The sequence below is a fragment of the Ochotona princeps genome, chromosome 1 (assembly GCF_030435755.1).
Source record: "Ochotona princeps isolate mOchPri1 chromosome 1, mOchPri1.hap1, whole genome shotgun sequence".
Taxonomy (NCBI): domain Eukaryota; kingdom Metazoa; phylum Chordata; class Mammalia; order Lagomorpha; family Ochotonidae; genus Ochotona; species Ochotona princeps.
In genome coordinates this window covers 113,832,437-113,857,770 of record NC_080832.1, presented here as the reverse complement: position 1 = coordinate 113,857,770, position 25,334 = coordinate 113,832,437, and the positions used below count along the sequence as shown (strand labels likewise).

General features: G+C 49.8%; 1 protein-coding gene across 2 annotated transcripts; it reads right to left on the bottom strand.

The window, feature by feature from the left end:
• Window positions 1–1,214: 1,214 nt before the first annotated feature.
• On the bottom strand, window positions 1,215–4,244 carry LOC101536688 (HLA class II histocompatibility antigen, DO alpha chain). Of its 2 annotated transcripts, none has more exons than XM_058664731.1 (5): window positions 4,130–4,244; window positions 2,852–3,100; window positions 2,265–2,546; window positions 1,995–2,151; window positions 1,215–1,835 (listed from the first exon to the last, which is right to left on the bottom strand). In XM_058664731.1, the coding sequence occupies exons 1-5, from the start codon at window positions 4,209–4,211 to the stop codon at window positions 1,829–1,831; spliced, it is 777 nt and encodes a 258-aa protein (XP_058520714.1). In that variant the 5' UTR covers window positions 4,212–4,244; the 3' UTR covers window positions 1,215–1,828. The 2 variants fall into 2 exon arrangements, with proteins under 2 accessions (XP_058520714.1, XP_058520722.1); XM_058664739.1 differs by having other exon boundaries at window positions 2,016–2,151.
• Window positions 4,245–25,334: the final 21,090 nt, after the last annotated feature.

The following is a 25,334-nucleotide window of genomic DNA, read 5'->3' as shown; positions in this document are numbered from 1 at the left end:
ATGGACTTCTCCAGCTTGTCCTCGCTGTGGAAGTCCACCAAGTCCCTGTCACCTGTTTCAGTCTCCTCCAGAACCAAAGGCTCACAATTCAACTCCCTGCCTTGCCCATACCTACTTGGGTCTTGATCAGCTTGAATTCCCTATCAGACTCAGGTTATCAGAAAGCCTTCCTGGTCCACCTCAGACCTCAGGTCACGCCTCCCGATGACCAACGGCCCATCAGACCACATGGGGGGGGTCTCAGGTCTCCCACCCTACCAATAACCACCAGCCCCATCAGACCACATCAGTGGTTTTCAGGTCCCAGCCCTCAGCTATGAACTGGGCCAAGTGTGTTAAGAACTGCAGGCTCCTTGTCCCCGCCCGTCCCAGCCTAACCCTGTCTTTCCCATAGGTGTGGGGCATGCCTGCATTTTTCAAGGGGCTCCCGGGCCATTCTTTCCTGCATTCCAGGTTGTGATCTACTTGTTGGTACTTGACACAAACCTCCCTGTACAGTTACTAATCTCTGTGTTTTTAACTTAAAAAAATCTATTTTGTTTGATACACAGGGTTTTTTTTTAAGATTATTTCTTTTTTTTTTTTTTTTTTATTGGAAAGGTGCATTTACAGAGAGAGAAGAGAAGACAAAGAGAAAGATCTTCCACATGTTGGTTCACTCCCCAAGTGGCGACAATGGCTAGAGCTGAGCTATTCTGAAACCAGAAACCAGGAGCTTCTTTTGTGTCTCCCTCATGGGTGCAGGGCCCCAAGGCTTTAGGCCATCCTTGACTGCTTTCCCAGGCCACAAGCAGGGAGCTGGATGGGAAGAAGAGCAGCCAGGACATGAACCAACCTCCATGTGGGATCCTGGTGCTTAAAAGGGTAGGTCTAGCCGATGGAGTCATCATGCTGGGCCCTTGCTAGGCATCTTTACACACAGAGAAAGCAACACAGTGAGAGAAATCTTCTACCTGCTGGTTCATTCCCAAAATGACAACAGTCTGGACTGAGCCAGGCCACAGCCAGGAGCCAGGAGCCTCTTCTTGGTTTCCCATGTGTTACAGGTCCCCAAGCACTTGGGTCATCTGCTGCTGCTTTTCTAGGACATTAGCAGGATGAGCAGGGAGATGAATTGCACGTGGAGCAGCCAGGACTCCACTCAGAGCCATTATGATAAGCCAGCACTGCAGACGGAGGCTTAACACAATGCACCATAATGGTGGCCATGTATGTTAATTTCACTCACAGTAAAATTGAAGCTTCCAGGCCACTTATTTCATGTGCTCGGGTGGGTCTCTCTTAACCTAAGCTCCTCCCAGGCACCACTCTCCTACTTGAGGCGACTAACCCCACTGAGGAACATCACCACCCCAATCCCAGGCCTTTCTTAGTCATGCGTGGGCTTCCAGGAAATGCAGATAAAGGAGACAGCACCACAGAGGCAGGCTGGACTCCACTGAGCTCTCTAAGCAGATGTAGACAGACACCAAATCCTCACAGCCCTTCCTCGCCTAGGTCCCAGAATGCTCTCCACTGCCTCCCAGCATCTCCCACAGCCTGAGGGAAGTGTCTGAGAGCTGGTGGAAAGCAGAAGGAAAGGGGGAACACTGTGGAAGAATATGGGCTGCTAGCCAGAGCTTCTGGCAGAGCAGGAATGTGTGTGTTAGGGTGGGAACAGGAGCCAACTGGTGCCCCACAAGTAACCCACCAAGAGTGCTGGGACCCAGAAGGAGGGGACCTACAGACGGCGGTCTGAGGCAGCACCATGGGGGAGCGCTTTGAAGATCAGACAGCGACTGTCTTGGGTGGGGAGGGGTCTCCGGGAGTCTTGTTTCTCTCAGAATGGTCATTGCCTAGAGCAGGAAAATCAAGTGACCAGTGTGGCTCAGCTCAGTATGGGGATCGTGTTGCCAGCCCGGTCATCAACACCAAGGACCCCCATACCTCTTTTGTCCCACCCCTTTCTCCCCCAGGGTCTTCACGTCTCCCTCTACTCCCCTACCCCGACCTACAGACTTGCAGATCCTCTGCACCTGGGGGCTCTGGACATGCGTGTGGCGATGAGGATGAGGACGGTGCCCTGCAGAAAGCCCACTAGGCCAAGGGTGAGGCCCAGCACACAGACCAGGGTCTCGGTGGTGTCTGGCAGGGGAGTAGGCACCTGCGGCTCTGGAAGAGACAGGAAGGGTGCAGAGGTGTCGCGCTGGGTGGGGGGGCGGGGGACGCAGGAGAGGGGATCTCTCAGGGAGATGGGCGGACTGAGAGGATGGGGCAGGGCGTACCCCAGTGTGTGAGCAGGGGCCGCTCCAGGCCCCAGTGCTCCACCTTGCAGTCATAGACGTCCTCAGCAGAGGGCACAAAGCTCAGATAGTGGAACTTGCGGAACAGGTGGTCGGGCCGGGTGTAGAAACTGGTCTGGGTCACACCCTGGGTGACCGTCTGGCCATTGCGCAGCCAGGTGACCTTGATGACCGGGGGGAAGATGTTGTCCACCATGCAGATGAGCGTGTTGGGCCGGCCCAGCTCCACAGGAGCCTGGGGGAGGACGGTCACCGTCGGAGGCACTAGGGAGAAGCAGACCCTGAATGTGGAAAAAGGTTCACCGTCCCTCCCCCATGGCTGGGGGTGAGTGGGATCAATGGACGCCGCTTCTTGGGGGACAGGGGGTGCTGGGGCTGGAGGGGAGAGAAGATGGGAGGGAGGGCTGCAGGTGTGTATGTGTGGTGGAAGGAAGATGTGCTGAGGGCGCCTGGGAGGACCTGAAGCCTCAGATTCAGACCTCGCCTGCGCCAGAGCATGGGCATGGGGAAGCCCCTGCGGGTCAGGCTGGCTGGGGCTGCGCAGGGGGTGAGCGGGGGTGAGCAGGTACCGCTGACGGCGCGCGTGTGGTTGGAGCGCTGCACCAAGACGTCCAGATGCATTTGGATCATGGCGATGCTGGTCAGCCCGCCCTGTACGTCAAAGTGGACCGCGTCGCCAAACTCCGGCAGGCGCCATACAACCTCCTTCTCCTTCAGGTCCACGGATAGCAGCTGCTCCCCGTCGAACTCATATGTGAATTGGCCCGAGCCATCATAAGACTGGTAGAAGGCTGGCCCGTAGGAGCCCATGTGGTCAGCTGCATGGGGTGAGCACAGGGCCGGGGAGAGATGAGTGGGTCTCAGCCACGCCTGCCTGCCTCTGGGTGAGGGGACAGATTCCTGCTCCAACAGTGAACTGCCACTCAGAGAGCACAGAGGCTGCAGAGGGCGGTAGGGAGGGAAACGGGCAGATCCAACACGTCACAGGCCACGCAGAGCCGGAACCAAGGAGGGGCTGCCTCCATCCTGCCTGGGGTTCCCAGTGTTGAGCTATGAGCGCCGCGTTAGGCTGTGGCCGAGTTAGGGGATCCTGTGTGGGAGATGAGGGCGTGTGGGAGGTGGAATGGGGAGGAAATGGTTGCAAACAGTAGCGGGAAGGACGCTTAGGCTCAGAGCACAGAGTGCGGGGGGAGGGCTGGCAGAAGCCAGGAGCCTGTGACTCCTGAGCAGGGGGATAGCAAGGCAATGGGAGGCACTGCGAGCAGCAGCAGAGAGGACTCGGCAGCTCAAGGTTCCAGTATCAGCATCATGACTGAATGCATCTCTTCCCATAATGGAGACTCGGTTTTCTGGATCAGGAACTCAGTTTTGTTTCTATTTTTTTGTTTTGTTTTTATTTTGTTCTTCATTAGGAACTCAGTTTTAACTGGTGTCTTTAGCATCAGCTCGCTCAATGCTCATGGCCTACAGTAGTCCCAGCAAGACACCAGGCTGGAAAGGAAGCAGCATCTACCCAGAGCAGGCTAACCTCAGATCAACAGCTGACCTGGTACAGTGATGGCCACCGTCAGGCCTGACGCAACTGCACTGGATTCAAATGAGCTGCCCTGATCCAGGAAGTTGCAGAGGCATCAGGCTGTGGGGTGGCAGAGGGGAGCAGGTGTGGGTCTCAGAGAGAAGGAAGGGGAGGGGCAGCGGCAGGAATCAACAGCTGAGAGAGAACCCAGAGGAGACCCTGACTCTGAATAGGCTGAGCTCTTGGCCCAGCTGGCCCAAGCTGAGCTGTGTGTGGGTCCAGGAGGGATGTGGCAGAGGGGAGAGGTGACTGACAGGGAGATGGCACTCACCTATGATGGCCCCTGTTTCCTGAGGGCTCAGGAGGATGCTCAGGGTGTGGAGTCCCAGGACCAGCCCTGCTGCCAGCGCCATTGCCCTCTGGTACCTCCACCAAGCAAGTCTTGTTCTGTGTGGGGGATAAAACAGAAGACACACTGAGGATGGGGAAGATGCTGCTGTGTCCAGCCAATCAGAACGCTTCTCTGAGTACTCTGGCTGTTGCTGGGTAAAGAAGTACAGAGCCAGGGTGAGAACTTGCTGAGTCCTGGAGACGTGAGCCGCAGCTCAGGGTGAGAAGTTTCCATGTGGGAGCCAGGAGGAACGTTGACCAATCCCCACCCAGAAAGGACCTCTGGAGGGGGAGACAAGACCCCCAGCACCCCTACAATTGGGCTCAGCAAAACCATAAAAAGCCTTTAAACTTGACATCACTTTCAGAACTATTGTTTTGCTCCAGTAGGTAAGAAAATGCCTCAAATTAGTGCAGATGCTCTGTCTGACCCCTAAGCTGCTTCTGTGGGAGGTGAGCGGAAGCTGCTGGCCAGCTCCACCTGCCCCTCCACGCTCCCCTAGGGGCTGCATCACCCTGGCCACTGCCTTCTGACTGGGTTTGGCCAAGGGAGGCACTGAAGAATTTAACTCAATATCAAAACAAAGCAAAATGAAAAGCAGAAAGCTAACTGTCTATACAATTCTAACCATGTATCTGAAGGGTTCTGGCTTTGAATTAACTGTTTGTAGATTTGGGTGGCACTGTGTATGGGGAGTCCTAATCTTGGTTGTTCTGTTTCCATCCCCCAGTGTCTAGAACAATTCCTCATCCATAGCAAGTGCTCAACCGACACTTGTGCGTGAATGCACCTTCTGCCAAGGTGCAGAGCCTTTGCCTCTTCCCAAGGCAGGAAGTGGGAGCTGGAGCCATGGGACAAGGAGACCACAGATGGGTAAGTGCTGGGAAACTCATGGTAATGAACCTGGCTTCTTTGTTTAGAAGTATTTGGGTTCCCAAACTATACCTGGAATTATCTAGCTTGTGGCTATGGTGTTGGTAAAGCACTACTATGTAGGAAATAAAGGAATTAAATGGAGAAGTAGAGGAAACAGTCCAGTGCTGAGGGCTTCTTATTGTAAAATATAGAGAGAGGTTTTTTTTTTTTTTAAGATTTTATATATCTTTTATTGGAAAGGCAGATATACAGAGAGAAAGATCTTCCATCCAATGATTCACTCCCCAAGAGGCCGCAATGGCTGGAGCTGATCCAATCCAAAGCCAGGAGTCAGAAGCCTCTTCCAGGTCTCCAAAGCAGGTGCAGGTTCCCAAGGCTTTGGGCCATCCTCGACTGCTTTCCCAGGCCACAGCAGGGAGCTGGATGGGAAGCGGGTCTGTTGGGATTAGAAACGGCGCCCATATGGGATCCCAGTGCATTCACGGCGAGGACTTTAGCCATTAGCCTACAGCGCCAGACCTGGGAGAGTTTTTAAATGTTATGGTTAACTTGAAACTTAATCACATGATAATACAAGAACCTTGTACATGTGACGCATCTTCTCCCGAGTTCACTGAACATGCTCTGACAGCCTGCGCTGTGCTTGGCCTCTGTACACGCTTCTCAGTGCTGTGACTGCCTGGATAGACCCTGATACATGTGCGTGGTCATCGGCTCACACGTGCTTAATTGTCACTCTCCGTTATTGTCTGTCTTTCCTTATTTCTGGACTAGTCTATAAATAACTGAAAGTAGCATATTTAAAAATCTAACTATAGTTTTTTCTGATTTGTTTCTATTTCTCTTCTAAATTTGTTAATTTGTTTGAGAGACAGAGAGAGCTCACACCTCCTGCTTCACCCCCCAGCTTCCCTGCATGACCAGTATTGGGCCAGGACAAAGTCAAGAATTGGACCCTCAGTCCAGGTCTCCCAGGAGGAGGGCAAGAGCCCAGCTACAGGAGCCACCACCCTGCCCGTGCCACCCACCCCCAGGGCTCATCAGCAGGAAGGAGCAGGAGCTGGGAATTAAGCCCCCCACACTCCCATTGTGTGACGGGCGTCTCAGCCAGCGTCTGTTAACCACCAGGTTGAATGCCAGCTGACCCCTTGGCTTTCTCTCTCTTTTTAAAGATCAGGTTTTGTCCAATACATGTCTAAGTGATTAGGTGCTTACTTGCAATTTATAGTCTTGGTGCATTTCCGCTTTTTCCAATTTGTTCTGACTATCTTTCTGTCTTAAACTCAGTGTTGTCTGACGAGTCTATCCACGTCATTTCTCTGGGGGTAGTATTTGGCATACCTTTTTTATCCTTTTGTTTTTACTTTTTCTGTGCAGTTATGCTATCGACGCAGGTCTTGTACTCAAAGGTCACAAAGACAGATGCTAGCTTTGATTCGATCTGATCCTGTCTATATTTCAGCTGCTGATTCAATCCATGCATTAGTCAAAGTGAACGAGCTTGCTTCTGAACAAACCCTGAAGGCCTTGGTGGCTTAACAGAGAGCAGTTCAAAGCAGGTGGGACACAGCACAGCACTCCTGCAGGCAGTGCCTCCGGAGCCCAGGCCAGCCCCATGCTGCATCTGCTGTTGACAAGGACGTTGCTCGGACCTGTGCAGGTGGGAGAGCGAGCCTGGGGGAGGCATGGCTCTGGACCAGCCAGGACAAGTCAGCCCTGCTCACATTCCATCGGCCAGCAGTAAACGATGACCCCAGATAGGTGGGAGGGGACTGGACCAACAGCTCAGTGGTGGGTCCAGGAGAGCAGAGTGGCTTGGTGAGCACACGGCACCAGCTTTGCCCTATTCCTGCTTTATTGATTGCGATCCTTGATGTATCTGTGCTTGTTTCCAGTAACTTATGTATTTCAATATTTCTGGTTTCCTTTTTTAAAAGTATTATCTATGCCTTCCCTGTCTTCCCTCTCACCAGATAAAAGCCTCAGCTTGCTGAAGCGTTCACATTCTCTCTCTGTCACCCAAGTGCTAGGTCAACCTTCCTCAAGATTTTTTCTTTCATTATGATATTTCCTCCAAAAATGTTATGAAGATAGTTATTTGTGTGGCAAACCTTCTCAAGCCTTTTATGCCTGAGGCTGTTGCTAGTATTACCCTACACTGTGTTCCAGATCTACACGTCAGCATTGCGAGGGCCAGGCAGATCAACACAAGGACACAATGTGGTGGTGACCAATCGGGTTACATCACCACTTTTGATCACTTTAAATTGTGTAGCAAATCCAAAGCTTGAAGGTTTTTCCCTTTAATATTGCAAAAACTCTAAAAAGAAAAAGACTTTTTCATTTGATTTAAAGACAGATTTACAGAGACAGAGAGAGGACGAAATCTTTGATCTGCTGGTTCATTCTCCAAACGGCCAAAGCCAAGAGCCTCCTTCACGTCTCCCGGTGGGTGCAGGGGCCCGAGGAGCTGGGCTATCCTCTGCTGCTTTCGCAGGCATGTGAGGAGGGAGCTGGACCAGAGGAGGAGCGTCTCTGTGGGATGCTGGTGCCTGCAGGTGGAAAGCCTGTGATCCTCAGCACTGGCCCCTGTGTGAAGACTCTTACTCAACATTTCAGTGGTTGTTTTTTGCTGTTACTGTTTTGACATCTAGCATTAGAGTTAGAGTCTCATGTCAGTAAATAAATGAAATATATATTGAGGCTATTAAGAAGTTTTATGTTGGTTAATATTTAATTGGCAATATTTAAGGTATACTGAATTCTAAATATGTTATTAATTTGATTTAATCTGGCAAGTCAGACCTTCAAGGTTGGGATCAGTGGAATTGGCTGGCCTCCCTTGGTCTCAGCCAGTTGCAGTCCCATCTCCTGTCTGCTCCAGCAGGGCTCTCAGCCTTAACTTCTTCCTACCCTCCACACAGCACCAGATCCTGCCCTTGTTTGTCAAAGTGTAGCTGGGGCAAAGATGGTCCCAGGCCACCGCAGGGGAGGCAGGATGCAGCCACAGCTACCCACCTTCATTCAGAACGCTCCTCAGTCTTGCCAGCGATCCTCACTAGTTTATCTCTATGTTTTCTTTTTTAAAAATTCATTTAGGGCCCAGCGTGGTAACCTAACAGCAAAAGTCCTCGACTTGTATGCACCAGAGTCCGATATGGGTGCCAGTTCTAATCCCGGCAGCCCTGCTGCCCATCCAGCTCCCTAACTGTGATCTGGGAAAGCAGTCGAGGATGGCCCAAAGCCTTAGGACCCTGCACCAACATGGGAGACCTGGAGGAAGCTCCTGGCACCTGGCTTCGGATCAGCTCAGCTCCAACCATTGCAGTCATTTGGGGAGTGAATCAGCAGATGGAATATCTTTGTCTCTCCTTCTCTCTGTAAATCTAATCCACATTTCCAATCTATATTATTTAATTTATTTATTTGAAATGGAGATTCAGAGTGAAGACAGAGAGAGTGAAGTCTTCTGTCTGCTGGTTCAACCCCCAAATGGCTTCAACAGCCATGGTTGGAGTGGGCCAAAGCCAGTAGCCAAGCGTGTCTCCCGAGTTTCCCCATGGGTACAGGGGCCCAAGAACTTGGGCTACCTTTTGCTGCTTTCCCAGCTTCATTAACAGGGAGCTGGATCAGAAGTGGAGCAGCAGGGACTCTAAATGGCAACCATAAAGTATGCTCGCACTGCAGGCAATGGCCTAACTCACTACACCACAGCACTGGCATCCTTTCTTATGGTCTCCTCAGGACTGACTTTTAGGTGTGCGGCCAGCAAAATGTGTCAGTGAGTCCCAGCAGAAGTCAGAGTATAAATAAAATGTATATTCTTGTTAATAAGCTTTTTGTTGACGAATGTCTAACTGACAATATTTAAGATATCTGGGGTTTAACTACATATTATCAAATTGATTTAATCTGTTTCTTGCTGCATTTTTTATGTGACTACTAGAACATTTGATACGGAATCCGTTGGCTCCCATTATGTTTCTATTGGGACTGCTGCCCAGGGCTGCCACTGGTTGGCGTCTCCTTGGGCGCTCTCTGCTGAGATGTCCCAACTGAAGCAGCCCATTTGCCATTAGTCTTTGGTCTTTTGTTGCTACTACCTGGAGATTCCACAAGAGGGCGCGCTTACCTTTCACTTTTTTAAAAGAAAAAGTTGAATGGATGGGTTGGGAAAGAGGAGAGAATCTTCCATAAACTGGCTCACTTCCCGAGATGTTCCAGGGCTTGCTCTGGATGAAACCAGGATCCAGGAACCCCATCTGGGTCTCCCGTATGGGAGCAGGAACCCAAGCACTTGGGCCATTTTCCACTGCTTTCCCAGGTACATTAGCAGGGAGCTAAAATGAAAGTGGAGCAGCCAGAACTTGAATTGCTGCTCATATGGGATGCCAATATAGTAGGCAGCAGCTTAATCCCCAGCACCACAATGCTAGCCCCAACATGATGTCCATATAGCTGGACAGTATAAGTGTTTACTTGTTCTTCAGCTTTTGGGGGTGATCCCTTGTTAGTAGTGAATGAAGTAGTGTCAGGTGCTCAACTCATGTAATGCCAGAAAGGCAAGTGGCCCATGCCTTCCCGAAAATCTCCAGGAATTCCTGGGCAGAGCAGCGAGGCGAGGCTTCACTTCCCGTGCCAGGTGGCTCGCATCATCTCCTGCCCGATCCTGCTGCCCCAGGCACACCACTGTGGCCATTTGAGGCAGCTCCTGGCACATCGGGTATTTTACTGGTCATGGGTTTCCTGTCCTGGAATGTCTCTTGGAGCTGCTCCCTTGCCTTAGAACTGTCCCCTCCTGTATCCTGACCTCTAACGCCTGGAACCCCAACCCCTACGTCCAGTGAAGAAACTGAAATGTCTAAGCGAAGACCACCACTCCTCGTTTCCTTTAGTCTGAAGTTTACACATAAAGGCTCATGTGTGGGGGTGGGAAGCAACTATTTGAAAATATGTAAAACAGCTTTAGTAAGTTTGTGGAAAAGGTAATAAAAATGTTCATTTTGGTCCAAAATTATTTTGAAGCCCATACATAGGATGGGAGCCTTCACAAGGTTCCTGAAAAATGCATATTATGAGGAAAGAAAAGCTGTATGGGTGGGAGCCGGCAGCGTGGCCTAGCGGCTAAAGTCCTCATCTTGAACGCCCTGGGATCCCATGTGGGCGCCGGTTCTAGTCCCATCAGCTCCACTTCCCATCCAGCTCCCTGCTTGTGGCCTGGGAGGGCGGTCGGGGACGGCCCAATGCATTGGGACACTGCACCTGCGTGGGAGACCAGGAGGAGGTTCCTGGTTCCCGTTGCGGCTCACTTGGGGAGTGAATCATCGGATGGAAGATCTTCCTCTCTGTCTCTCCTCCTCTCTGTATATCTGACTTTGTAATAAAAAAAAAAAAAGCTGTATGGATTCTACAATTTTTAACAACAAATAAATTTATCATTTAAAAAATTATTTATATATTTTGGAAGGTCAGATTTAGAGAGAGAAGGACACAGAGAGAAAGATCTTCCAACTGCTGCTTCACTCCCCAACTCACCACAACAGCCAGAGCTGAGCTGAAGCCAGGAGCCTCTCCCAGGTCTCCCACGTGGATGTAGGGTCTCAAGGTTTTGGATCATCCTCTACTGCTTTCCCAGGCCACAAGCAGGGAGCTGGATGGGAAGTGGAGCAGCCAGAACATGAACCAGCACGGGATCCTGGTGCAAGGAAGGCAAGGACTTAGCCACTAGCTACTGCACTGGGCCCAGTGGTGAAGGTTGTAACTTCTCCAAGTAGCCTTACAAAAAGAGAGAGAGAGAGAGTCGGGATTGCAAAGGAGAGCACGCACAGGCAACTGCTTCACAGCCTAGGTAGAGACAGGGTACCCCAACCCTCGGGAGCAGGAGTGCAAAGGTCAAGGCGCCCACCCCGGGTCCCCTGGGGTCTAGTGCTGTGTGGAGGTGGAAGACAGATGAAGAGAGAATTCCCACAATTTAAGATCTCAGGAACATAGAAATGACCCAAGAACATAGGAATAAACCTCCAAGAGGAGGTGACCCCGTCTCCAGTGAACCGGGGTAGGAGCTCCAAAAACGGAGCTCCTTGGGGTTACAGAAGCCCCTCCCCATGCCAGTGTCCACTCTGAAGAGGATGGCTTTGCGACAGCTGTCATATGCTGTTTGGGATTTCTCTCTCTGATCCTGTGACCGAGAGCCTAATTTTTCCCAAGGCACTGGATATCTCCCTGAGAACAAGTGAAGGGCACGTCCAAGGAAGCAATAGAAGGAATCAGTGAGACCTTTAATAGATTAATATCCCATAATAAAACTCCATTAACTTCTCTCTATCAGGTTTGTCTATACCTGTCCCTATGAACAGGCCCATTAATTTGTCTGCCTAAATCAAAGGTCAATTTTCTCCTCATGGTTCACTCCATCTGTAGAATTTGAAAACGGCTTCTGACTCTATGAATTCATAACAGCAATTTCTTACCTCCCTATAAGTACAAATAAACTGTTGTGTAACATTGGAAACAGTGATTACATTCAATCCTAGCAAGAGGGCTTAAGGAAGGCAGATGACATTTGTAACTTGCCTGGAAAGATGACTCCGAGTGCACAGGTGCAGAGATGAGGGCGCGAGCCTGGCACAAGATGAAGTCAGTTCGGCCCAAGTGGAGGGCACCAAGGCCCCCGCCAGGCACGGGACTGTGGAGTGATGGACTGCGGGAGGTGATGTGCTGTGAAGACCAGGCTGATATCGAACTGTGAACATTGCTGGCTGTTATAACGGGAGCAGGCACCACTGTGGCCTTTGAGCCAGATGAGTCAGCTGAAAGCCAAAGACCTAGATAGGAAGGAAAGGGGCAAATTACCTGATTGACTGTACGCAATACCCTTTTCCTCATCACCCTCCTCATGCTCTTCCCTCACAGAGACTCAGGCATGTCCTCATCAGAAGCATCAGGTGCACCAAGACACCAGCTCCGCCTCCATTTTTTCCCAAGTCTCAAAGCCAGGGACCCCTCTTACTGTCAGGGTAACCCAGCCCTAAGCTTCCTCTTGCCCCCTCTGTCCCTCCTCTCCTACCTGCACTGGGTCTCAGCCCCACCCCCTGCTGTCTCCATCCTCGGCATCTGCAACCTGCCCCGCCCTGCAGACTCAGAGAGCAGGAGTTTAGCCCCCATTGGAGTACTGTGATTCCATTCCCGGCTTTGCCTCCAGTTTCGTGCTGACGCAAACCCTGGGAGGCAGTGACGATGATGACATCAGCAGCTGAGCTTCTGCCACCCCTGTGGGAGCTCTTAGCTCCCGGCTTAAGTCTGCGCCCAGTGCGAGCACACCATACATCTGAGGGGTTCTCTCTCCTTTTTTCTTTCTTCTTCTTTTTCAACTACTCATTTGGATTGCTTTCTTTTTTAAAAAAAAAGACTTACTTTTATTTGAAAGGCAGAGTTAAATACACACATACAGAGAGAGAGAGAATCTTCCGTCCACTGGTTCACTCTACAAATGACTGACAGCAGGAGCTGCGCCAATCCAAACCCAGGAGCTTCTTCTTGATCTCCCACATAAGCGCAGGGCCCCAGGGAGCTGGGCCATCCTCCTCTGCGTTCCTAGGCCGTAAGCAGGGAGCTACATTGGAAGTGGAGCAGCCCGGACACAAATCGGCACCCATGTGGGATACCACCATCATAGACAGAAGCTTAGCCTATTAAACCATGGTGCCAGCCCCACACTCTCTCCCTTCAGATACATAAAGAAAAGAGAAAAAGAGAGGGAGAGAGAGAGAAGGAGGGAGGGAGGGAAGGAAGGAAGGAAGGAAGGAAGGAAGGAAGGAAGGAAGGAAGGAAAGGAAAGGAAGGAAGGAAATGAAAGGAAGAGAGAAAGAAAACCCAGGCTCAACCCTCCTTGTCCTCGACGCCTCTCACTTCCCTGACTTCCACCCTGTTTGTTGCTCTTCAGATGCTCCTGAAGGATGATCCTTCACCTCCTGTTTCCTCATTCCTTCTCCCCTCCCAGGCCTTCTCGGCCACTTCAAAGGGCTTCCCACCCATCACCCAGTGGAGCAGGCTGTCCTGTTGTTCTCTGCTGTGCTGTCCTCTGCCGTTCTGCCCACGCTGGCAACTCTCCCTGACTTGCATGTCATATTACACTGTCCCATTCTTTGTTTGGAGGCTCTGCTCCTCTGCCCACCTGCTGGTGTCCTGCTGGGCTCTGTCCTCAGTTTGACAGTGTCGCCTTGGGTGAATATTTGCTCTTATCGCTTCAGTTGTCCCCAGTCACCAAGTTGCAGCTGGCATGGCATAGCACAACATTTGGCTTAGACACAGCTTCACTGCCGTCACACCCCCGTCTGTTCCCAGCCAGCTCTATGCAGCCCGCACTCTGAGTGCTGAGACCTGATCCGCAATGAACAGCAAAGTCTAATCAGTTCTCTTTCCCTGGCGTGGGGATGTACTTTTCTTCTTCTTTGTCTAAGAGTTATTTATTTTTGTTACGAAGTCAGATGTACAGAGAGGAGGAGAGACAGAGAGGAAGATCTTCCGTCCAATGATTCACTCCCCAAGTGACTGCAACGGCCGGTGCTGAGTCGATTCGAAGCCAGGAGCCAGGAACTTCCTCCAGGTCTCCCATGCGGGTGCAGGGTCCCAAGGCTTTGGGCCATCCTTGACTGCTTTCCCAGGCCACAAGCAGGGAGCTAGATGGGAAGTGGAGCTGCCGGGATTAGAATCTGTGCCCGTATGGGATCCCAGCGTGTTCAAGATGAGGACTTTAGCCGCTAGGCCACCACACTGGACCCAGGGTTTTTTTTTTTTTTTTAATTAAGCTTTTAGTTATTTGAAAGAGGGAGAAAGACAGTGACAGATACAAATAGGTTTTGCATCTACTGGTTCACTCTCCAGTTGCCTACAACAGCTAGGCTGGGCCAGGCCCAGGTTAGGAGGAGCCAGGTCCTCCCTCTAGATCTCTCACAGGGCGGCAGCAGCCAAGCACCTGGACCATCACCTACTGCCTCCCAGGTTCAGCTGCAGGAAGCTGGATTGAAGCGTGGACTAGCCAAGGCTTGACTCACGTACTGCATTACAGGAAGAGGGGCTCCAAGGCATCACAGCACCCACCCCTGTGTTTCTTTCCCTACTGAGATACGCTCATTTTTCTACTTTGGCTCTTCCCACCTGATCATAATTAAAAATCAAAATAAATCCCTATGTCTTTTGTGTATTGTAAAATATTCATATTCCTAGTTTCACTATTCAATGACAAAGGTTTCACACATTCCACTTTTCTCAAACCAAAAGGCAGTTCATTTTCAGTTGCTTTCTACCTGAATGTGGTCCTTGCTTAATAAGCACTATCAGCTTCCACAGTATCCTTCCAGCCAGTCGCCCAGCCCTGTGGCCTGGCCTGCCTTCAGGCCCGTCTAGGAGACCCAGTGTGCTGGACACTGATGATGCTGCCAGCTACACGCAGCCCATTGGCCCACTATGGAGTAGGGAAAGTTCTCTGTAGAGCAACGGAACCAAGTTCAGTCAAATTGTTTCTGTTCTGCTCTCACTTCTCTGTCTTACGGAAGTCGCCCACCACAAAACCATCTCCTCCCCTTCACACCCTGTCTCCTGGGCCCGGAAAGCTTTAGGAGAAAAGGGCTCTCCTTCTTCTTCTTCTTCTTCTTCTTCTTCATAAGTTTGTTTGTTTTATTTTAATTTATTTGAGAGACAGAACAACAGACAGAATTTCTTTTTTAATGGTTCACTGCTTAAGTGGCCACAGCAGCAGGGCTGGGCCAAGTTGAAGCCAGGAGCCAGGAACACAATCTGGGCCTCCACCGTGGGGACCTACGTGCCTGAGCCACCATCTGCTGCCTCCCAGGGTTCACATTAGCAGGAAGCTGCATTGGAAGCATGGCATGCCACCCAGACACAGAGCTGCTGCAGATGAGGCCACCCCCAGAACCGCCACAGGGCAGGGGCAGCCATAGCTGTGGGCAAGGGACAACCTCCCATTGTGCCTGGGTCTGGGACAGAGCCCCAATTCCAAGAGGACCATGCTGAACCAATGGCTTTGGGCTTGCTCATGATCTGTCCTGCCTGTCTCTTCTAGTTTTTCTCTTCATCCAAACAGGAACACCTGCCGAATGGCTGTGCCATCATGCGGTTCTGGAAGCGCATAGCCTGTATGGTCTCAGGTTCGTGGCCAGAGGGCAATCAACCCCAGGAGGATGCATGCCTGGAGCCCCACCCACCCTGTTCTGCCTCTTAATGATGTTCCAGGTAAAGCTCAGTAGTACAAATGATATTCATATGGTGGTGTGATGTTTCTAGAACTTTCTCACATTATATAAAGAAACCTTACACTGATGCCCTTCCCCCTCCACTCCCAACATCCCAGCCCCTGAAAATCATCATTGGATGTTCTGTTCCTATTATTTGATGTTTGATATTTCATGTAACTGAAATTCTACTGTATTTTTGATCTGGCTTATTTCACATAATATTATGTAGAAGAATCTCACTTTTCTTTAAAGATTAAATATTAGTCCAAAGTATACCACATTTCGTGTTTTTTGTTTGTTTGTTTTGGTTGGGTTTTTGTTTGTTTGTTTGTTTGTTTTAAACACAGGTTTAGGGCCGGGCACAATAGTGTAATAGTTAAGGTCATCGCCTTGAATGTACCGGGGATCCCATTTGGTTGCCAGTTCTAATCCCGGCAGCTCCACTTCCCATCCAGCTTCCTGCTTGTGGCCTGGGAAAGCAGTTGAGGACAGCCCAATGCCTTGGGACACTGCACCCGCGTGGGAGACCCAGAAGAGGTTCCAGGTTCCCGGCTTCAGATCGGCGCTCATCGGCCTGTTGCGGCTCACTTGGGGAGTGGATCATCGGACGGAAGATCTTCCTCTCTGTCTCTCCTCCTCTGTGTATATCTGGCTGTAATAAAATGAATAAATCTTTAAAAAAAAGATTTATTATTTTATTTTCATTACAAAGTCAGATATACAGAGAGGAGGAGAGACAGAAAGGGAGATCTTCCATCCAATGATTCACTCCCCAAGTGAGCCGCAACAGCCGATGCTGTGCCAATCCGAAGCCGGGAACCAGGAACTTCCTCCAGGTCTCCCACGCGGGTGCAGGGTCCCAAGGCCTTGGGCCGTCCTCGACTGCTTTCCCAGGCCACAAGCAGGGAGCTGGATGGGAAGTGGAGCTGCCGGGATTAGAACCGGCGCCCATATGGGATCCCGGGGCTTTCAAGGCGAGGACTTTAGCCGCTAGGCCACGCCACCGGGCCCAAAATAATAAATCTTAAAAAAGGTATATATGCCTAGAATTGGATTGCCTGATCATATGACAATTTACATTTTTTATTTTATTATTATTTGAAAGGCAAAGTTACAGAGAGAAGAACAACACAGATTTTTCATTTGCTGGGTCACTCCCCAAATGGCCACAACAGCCAGAGCTGGGCCAAGTCTGAAACCAGGAGCTTCTTCCAAATCTCCTTCATGAGTGCAGAGTCCAAGCACTTGGACTATTCTTTGTTACTTTCCCAGGTACATTAACAGGGAACTGCATTGAAAGTGGAATAGTAGTGACTCGAACCAGCATTCATATGGGTTGCCAGCACTGCAGGCAGAAGCTTAGCCACACTGTGATGCAACACTGGTATACCATGTGGGCACCGGTTTGTGTCCCAGCAGCTTTACTTCTGAACTTGCTCCCTGGTAATGCACCTGGGAAAGCAGCAAAGCATGACCCAATGCTTGGGCTGCAAAACTCATATGGGAGCTCCAGATGAAGCTTCTGGCTCCTTCCTGGCTTCAGCATGGCCACTGCAACCATTTGGGCACAGAGCCAATGGGCAGAAAACCTCTCTCTCTCATTACAAATAATAAATAAATCCTTATTTGTGTATATGTAACAAAAAGGAAATTAAACTCACCCAAAGTAGTGGTTTTAAATTTATGACACAATCATGGGATGAGAACGGTTGGAACAGCAGGGACTTTCCAAAGCCCTTCAACCATGTGGTGGCTTCTGGTCTCGGGCTGTCAGGCACCTGGCACATGAATCCCTTCTATGGTTTTGGAAAAGTGGGATCCGTCTAGGTGTGTGTTTTGCTCTCACTTCACATTTCCCTGACAGCAATGCTGTCACCAGGCCTGCCAAGGACATCAGCAATACCACACACTCACCCATGAGCCCTGGTGTTGGCTTTGTACACCTGGCAGCTTGCCTTCCTCACATGAAGCATTGTCTCATCAAGAACCCTGGCTGCTTCACAGTGTTTCCATTTCAACACCTGAGAATGTTCAAATTCTTCCTTCACAACATCCACTTCATAAAACCCAGGCCCTTTCTTCAAAGCAGTCAGCTGTTGCCCAGATGATGTCATCAACCACGGCAATAGGAATTGCCCCGATGATGTCATCAACCACGGCAATCAGCAGGTCTCTGCCACTGCTTCTGCCTCACAGTCCTTATGTTCCTTATACAGAGGCTCCCTGTATAAAAGTGTAGCATGAGACTCTCTCCATCATACACTCCCCGATAACATTCATGGTTACTCTACTCTTTGGACACAAAGGATAGGAGGCTTAAGAACTGTGTATGTGTGAGTGTGGTGGGGGGAGGTAGGTGTCATACTGCAGCGAGCTAAGCTGCCACTAGAGACACCACATCTCATATAGGCACGAGTTCGAGTCCCCAGTTGCTCCACTTCCAATCCATCTTCCCGCTTTTGGACTGAGAAAGCAGCGGAGGATGGCCCAAGTCTCTGGGACCCTGGACCATATGTGGGAGACCCAGAAAAAGCTCTTGTCCCCTGGTTTCAGACTGGCTCAGCCATGGTTGTTATAGCCACTTGGGGAGTGAATCAACCAACAGAAGATCTCTCCTTCTCAAAAGCACACACATACCTCCCCCTCTCTGTTACTCTGACTTTCAGGTAAATAAATCTTTTAAAAGAATAGTCAAGGGCCCGGCGGTGTGGCCTAGCAGCTAAAGTCCTTGCCTTGAACGCCCCGGGATCCCATATGGATGCCGGTTCTAATCCCAGCAGCTCCATTTCCCATCCAGCTTCCTGCTTGTGGCCTGGGAAAGCAGTTGAGGACAGCCCAGTGCACTGGGACCCTGCACCCGTGTGGGAGACCCAGAACAGGTTCTTGATTCCTGGCTTTGGATTGGCTCAGCACCCGCTGTTACACTCACTTGGGGAGTGAATCATCGGACGGAAGATCTTCCTCTCTGTCTCTCCTCCTCTCTGTATATCTGACTTTGTGATAAAAATAAATAACTCCTAAAAAAAAAAAAAAAGAACAGTCAAGGACTGAAGCAATGCATCAGTGTAGAATGATAGAGCAGGGTGTCAGGCAGCACAGGTGAGTGTGAACGTGGTGGGAAATGAGGGCTGGCTGATGAGGTTCTGTTTCCCTCTCAAGGATTTTCATGATACTCCATGTCATTACAGCCGGGATAACAGGGCCAACAGGGATGGAAGGGCAATAGAGGCTTGCCCTAAGAGGAGGCAGAAGAAGGTGAGCTTGTGAGCCTCTCAAGTAACCTTTAATGTCCTATGCAAGCATTCTTCTTCCTTGAAGGTCACTTTTCATCCAAATTCTGACCACAAATCATCCCTTTTTAAATTTCTCTTTTCTTTATTTTTAAAAATCATACATTTCAATAGCTGAAATAACCCCATGTGATAAGCCAGACCATCACTGATTAATTAATTCACATTCTTTCTTTTTTTATGTTCCTCCCTTCTCTCTCTCTCTCTCTCTCCTTTGCCCCTACCACAATCAACAAAGAATGGATACAAAGGTATAACATTCTCCTCCACACCACCCACTCCCACATGCAGTTTTAAAGGAGAGTGGTTGGTTGGTTTGTTTGGTTGGTTGGTTGGTTTAGCTTTGAAATTCTTCCTCTTATGGTGGCTCACTGAATCTTCCACCATCATGTAATTAATCAATACAACAACAAAAAGCCTCACTGTGAGCTTTCTTAACCATTCTCATTGTTTTGTCTGCCAGAAACTAGTCATGCTGCCTTTCACTCACTTTTAATTGGATACAGAGGAATGTTTGCAGAATTTCCCAGAACAGGATTCTTCAAATCCCCTGTATGGAGGGAGGCATTTGATGCATCAGTTAACAAAGCACTCGAGACGCCCGTGCCCCATGCTTGGGTTTCAACCCTGGTGTCCAGTTCTAGCTTCCTGCTGCTACTATCCCTGGGAGGCAGCAAGTGATGGTTCCGATGGTTCCATTTCTGCTGCCCACGAGGGAAAACTGAACCAAGAGACACATTAGGACTTTTATATGCCTGGGCTTTTCATCTATAAAAATAAAAATTGGAGAGGGAAACAGCATTGTGGTGTTTTGGGTTAATCCTCTGCCTGCAGGAGAGGAGAGGGGAGAGAGAAGAAGGGAGGGGAGGGGAGGGGAGGGGAGGGGAGGGGAGGGGAGGGGAGGGGAGGGGAGGGGAGGGGAGGGGAGGGAAGAGAGGAAAGAGCTGCTAGCTGCCCCAGGGAGGAGCTGTCCAGATTCTGCCATTTGCTGTTTTCTCTGCTGCCCTGTGATTTTCCAATTTGGCGGGGGGCGGGGGGGGGCGGGGACTGCTACTTCCAGCATCACCATCCAGAGCGTTATCGAAACATGCTGTGAGTTGTTCTCTGGGCCTGGCCTATGTCTCCCCCGGCTCCCCAGAGACAATGATTTCCGCCAGAACACTGCAGAGTCCTAACCCTTTTCTCTTCGCCAGCATTGCAATGAGCACTCGCCTTTACCTTCTTCTTTAACTTCCAAAGTCCTCAAATCCTTGGAAAGATATAGCGAGAAACATTGAAGCTCACTTGTTCTGTTTGAGCAGATCAGGCTCTGGGCTGCCACCTCTTAGCTTAAAAAAAAAAATAATAAGCTTGGTCAGGAGACAAGAACTGGAGGGTTTAAAAGAATGGACACAGAGACAGGTAAAGTAGAATTTTCATTGTCCCTCTGTTCTCACTCTGATTTGGGGTCACATGTGTAACTATGATAACCTGTTGCCTCATGTTTGTCAGGGGCTAACATTGTGGCACAGAGGGTTAAAATGGCTCCTGCCACACTGGCATCCCATATGGGCACTGGTTCAAGTCCTTACTGCTCCACTTCTGATCCAGCTCCCTGCTGATTGCCTGGGAAAGCAGTGGAAGATGGCCCAAATGTTTGTGCCCCTGCAACCCATGTGGGAAGCCTGGATGACGCTCCTGGATCCTGGCTTCTGCCTGGCCTAGTTCTGGCTGCTGCAACTAACTGGGAATTACCCAGCAAGTGGAAGATCTCATTCCCTTCTCTCATTCTCTATTCCTCTTCCCTTCCCCCATATTGCTGTCTTCAAAATAAATTTCATTAAACATTTTTTTTTACATTGCAAAATCCTTTATTGAGGCAGATACCATTACTGGGCTATTGCATCTTAAACTGGATGCAGTTCAAGTCCCAGATGCTCTACTTCTGACCCTGCTCCTTGCCAATTCATATGGGATACTTGGAAGAAGTTCCTGGCTTCTGACTCCTGGCTTCAGCCGGCCCAGCCCTGGATGTTGGAGTCATTTAAAGGTTAAACCAGAAGATTGGAAATAATATCTCTCTTTTCTTTCTGTCTCTCCCCACATCCCAATATACACAATTCCTTTCAAGAATAAATAAATAACCCTTTTTAAAAAAATCCTTTCTCAGAGCTGGTGCCATGCAGTTGGGTAAAGCCACCACATCTCATGTGGGCACCAGTTCCTATCCTAGATGCTCCACTTCCCGTCCAGCTCCCTGCTTGTGGCCTGGGAAAGCAGTGGAGGATGGCCCAAGTGTTTGGGCCTCTACATACACCCGTGTGGGACACCTGGAAGAAGCTAATTTCAAATTGACTCAGCTCCAGCTGTTGCAACCATTTGGGAGTGAACCTTGGATGGAAGATCGCTCTGTGTTTCTGGCCAGCACTATGCTCAAACCTTTGGCAGCTCTGCTGATGACAACTCAAGCTCTCCCATGTGGGGTGGAAGATGTGAGTGAGTGAAGGGAATTTCTTATTTTCCTTTCTGGCTCTTAGTTTATATATGAAAAGCACACTCCAGGCCCGGCGCGATAGTGTTGCAGTTAAAGTCTTCGCCTTGAACGTGCTGGGATCCCATATGGGCGCCGGTTCTAATCCCGGCAGCTCCCTGTTTGTGGCCTAGAAAAGCATCAAGGACAGCCCAGAGCATTGGAAACCCTGAACCTACATGGGAGACCCGGAAGGAAGTTCCTGGTTCCTGTCTTCGGATCGGCACAGCACCGGCCATTGCGCTCACTTGGGGAGTGAATCGTCGGATGGAAGATCTTCCTCTCTGTCTCTCCTCCTCTCTGTACATCTGCCTTTTCAATAAAAAATTTAAAAAGCAAAACATACTCCATGGGAAACAGTATAGTTCCAACCTTGCCAGGGGTAGAGAGCTCAGAGGAATCCAGATCTTCATTCCCAGTGAAGCTCCATCCCAGTAAAACTCCCCAGTGTCCTCTTCCCACTCTGCTGCATCCTCTGGTAAAGAAAACCTTGAGTCCTACCATGCAGGTTGGGCAGAATCTGCAATAGCAACTTCTCTCAGGCCGGCTTGAAACATGAGTCATGTGTGACCATGACCTGGCTGCTGTCTTTTTTTGAGGGGGCGGCACTAAAATAAACTATCTTTCAATTCTGTTTGCCACGAATTCTTTTTTTTTTTCTTTAATTTTAAAAATTTTGATGATCTTTACATAGTTGATTAGGGCTCAAAGGGTCAAGGGCTACAGGAAAGTGTATAAGACCATTGTTTGCACATTCTCTTTTTTCCTTCCTGTATCTGGGAGAAGGGAAGAGACAAAGGGAGAAGCCACAGCCAGCCTCCCAGCCATCCCAGGGTCTCTGATGTGGTGTATGCTCCGAGGGCGCTGCTCAAATGGTTTCAATAGTTCAACTGTTCTAAATTGCTGCCAATTTCACCATTCCAAGCACGATGAAATCTCTTCAGAACCCACTGGCTGACTTAGTCCACCTTAACATCTCCACTTGCCCAGATTTTCACTGCCAACACTTGGTTGGGATAGTTGATCAATTTGTTCTGTGCTCTGTTGTGGTACCAGGTGTCCTATGCAGGCCAATGTACTGCCATATCCTCCATGTGCACCTGGATATTCTGTCCACTGCTCCAAATGAGCCACCGAGGAGGCTCAGCTTTGACACATGCACTCCAAGGTCAGACCATGGAACCTGCAATTGTCTTCATGGTTGGGGTTCTGAGTCCAACAGCTCGATTGAGGGGATCCCCAAAGAAACTTTGTCTGAGGTAGTCCCAGACCTGATTCTTGTGTGTGCTTGCCAGTACAGGGTCTGGCACAGACCGTCGCCCCTATCAGTCTATGCTTATGCTGGTGTTCGCAATTGCTGGGTCAGTTCTGACTTCAGCCCATCTTCTACATAAACCAATGGGTGTTGGAGCCCAACACGATCCTGCCCGCCACACATTCAGCCCTCATGTAAACCAGTGGGAGCTGCAGCTTAGTCGGAGCAACTTGCAATAACCCCTACCAGGCTCATCCCATGCCCTTTGCCAGTATGTACCGCAGACTGGTCCAGTCTGTCCCACATCCCGTTCAGCTCACATACATCTCAATGGGCATTGAAGTCTAGTTCAACCCAACTAGCCCCACTATCCATCCCACATACCTGTTGACAGGTGCCATTCCCATTCTCTCTCTAGCCATGCTCACCAGACGGAGTGGCAACCCAGTAGGGAGGTGCTTACTATTTCCCAACTGGGTCCACTTCCTCTCCAGGATCACGCACTCTCCAGGTGGTTCTGCAGTTTCGCTTGACAGAATTAGCTCCCCATGCTAGTATCTGCCAGCTGATGCTGCAGCAGAGCCCAACCAAACCACACCCACTCTGACTTAAGCTTACACTAGTAGGAACAGTCAACCCAGCCTGGCTTTTCCCTGGTCCAGCTCACATGAGGCCAACAGGTGTTGTAGCTCTGCCAGGTCTAGTCTGCTCCCATCTCAACTCATGCTCTCCAGTGGAAGTGGAGCCCTCCACATCCCTCTACCAGCTTTACTCCCTCCTCCTCCCAGGTCTTACATGTGCTGATTGGGTGCCACGGCCCGGTCTGGCATGGTCCCCCTCTCCTTGGCTTTTGCCAGTGGATGCTGCAGCCTGGCCCAGCCTACCCCCAATTCTAACTCACGCTGGTGGGGACTACAGCCAATCCAGCCCAGCCTAGTCCAGTCCAAGCCCCCGCCACCCAGCCAGTACCCAGTTCAAGCTCCTGACTCGACCCAGACTCCATTCTGATGCTCAGATTCACCAGCTTACGACTGTTTTCTAGCCAGGGGAGCTCAGTCTCCCAGCTGGGAGACAGAGCAGAATGTATTGCCCTCAGGGTACTTCCATAAAGCAGAGGGCTCTTCAAAGGAGACCAGAGAGACACAAATCCCACAAAAGGAATGATCTGGTGATCATTCCAATGCTGCAAAAAAAAAAAAAAAAAAATTCAAAACTTCTTTTGCTTGTTGAAATGTCACAAAGGGCTGAGTGCTCTAAGTCACAAACAAGGATAGAACTTGAAGGTTGAGCAGTTAAGTCAGCTTTAGGGTGAGAGCACAGGAATTGGGGAAGGAAACAGATTCAACTTTGTAAGGCAGCTGCGCTTCAGGTCTCCTGAGTCCTCTTGTCTCTGGGAATTTTGTCCCTTGCAGTAAAATACACACAGTTACTGTCCTCCTTAGGCTCAGGGTGACCTGGTGTGCCTGGTTCCCCATTTCTACACTCAGGTCCCCCCAAAAAAGTGGCCACCTCTACACAAGCCCTGCTCCCCCCAGTATCCTAAAGTCTGTGCCAGACTTTCCCGCACACCCCAGCTGACTTTGAGGGCATTCCACCTGCTACATGCTTCAAATCTCCAAAAGATTGGGAGGAAGGGAAGGTCACACCACTGAGGTCAGAGAGGCACAGTTCTGAAATGATGGCAAGTGGGAAACAAAACTGCTCATGTTGTGTATAATGGCTCTCTGATGGGATTCTGAGGCTCATGTGGGCCTTCTCATGTGACCATGACCTCTACTGAGTGTATGGCACTACTTAGCTTTTCCTTCTTCCTGAAATTCATCTCCTTGGCTTACATAACAGACTGTTCTAATTCTTCTCCCTCTTTGTGTTTCTCTATTTCCTTTGAGAACTTCAGTTTTATCTTTTTTTAAAAAAAATTATTTATTTTTATTGGAAAAGCAGGTTTACAGGAGGAAGGAGATACAGAGAAAAAAATCTTCCATCTGCTGATTCATTCCTCAGATGACCAAAACAGCCGGACCCGAGGGATCCAAGGACTTGAGCCACGCTCCACTGCTTTCCCAGGCAATAAGAAGGGAGCTGGATCAGAAGTGGGGCAGGCAAGACATGAACTCCCACTCATGTGGGATACCAGCACCTGAAGGTGGAAGATTATCCTGTAGAGCTATGGCATCAGTCCTGTGATTTGTATTTTTTAATTTAAGATTTAACTATTTTTTGTTGGAAAGATTTACAGAGGAGGAGAGACAGAGAGAAAAATCCTCTGCCCACTGGTTAACTCCCCAAGTAGCTGCAACAGCCGAAGCTGAGCCAATCCAAAGCCAGGAGTCTCTTCAGGGTCTCCCACAGGGGTGCAGGGTCTCAAGGCATCAGGCCATCCTCCACGGCCCTTCAAGGCCACAGTCAGGTTGCTAGAAGGGAAGTGGAGCAGCCAGGACACAAACTGACACTCATATGGATTGCAGCACATGCAAGGCAAGGATTCAGCCCCAGGCTATCGTGCCAGGCTCAATTTGTGTTTATATTTGAAGTATTTCATTTATTGTGATGATTGAGCTTTTTTTAAGGCACATCCACCCATCAGCGCATCCCAGGCCCAGCCTTGTTCACCACTCTCCCTCTTCACCCTGGAGCTCTCTGTTCTCCTCTTTCTGCCCTTGTTCTGTCTCCTGGCCCATGTCGCTCTCTCCCGCGCCTTCAACATCCATACACATGGATTGCTGCCAGGGTGACCTCCTGCCTGCACCTTCCACAGAGCTTCACAGACCCATACCTATTCTCACAGAGACGTCTGACTCAGCACATTAATAAGAATCCCCTTGTTGTTCTCCCAAACCCATCTCTGCTCTTATATTTCTATATTCTCTCAGCAGACAGCCCCACCACAATCTGCAGTCTAAGACAGGAGACTTTATTCAGTCTTGGAGCAATTCTGTAGAATTTAAACTTGATGGATCTC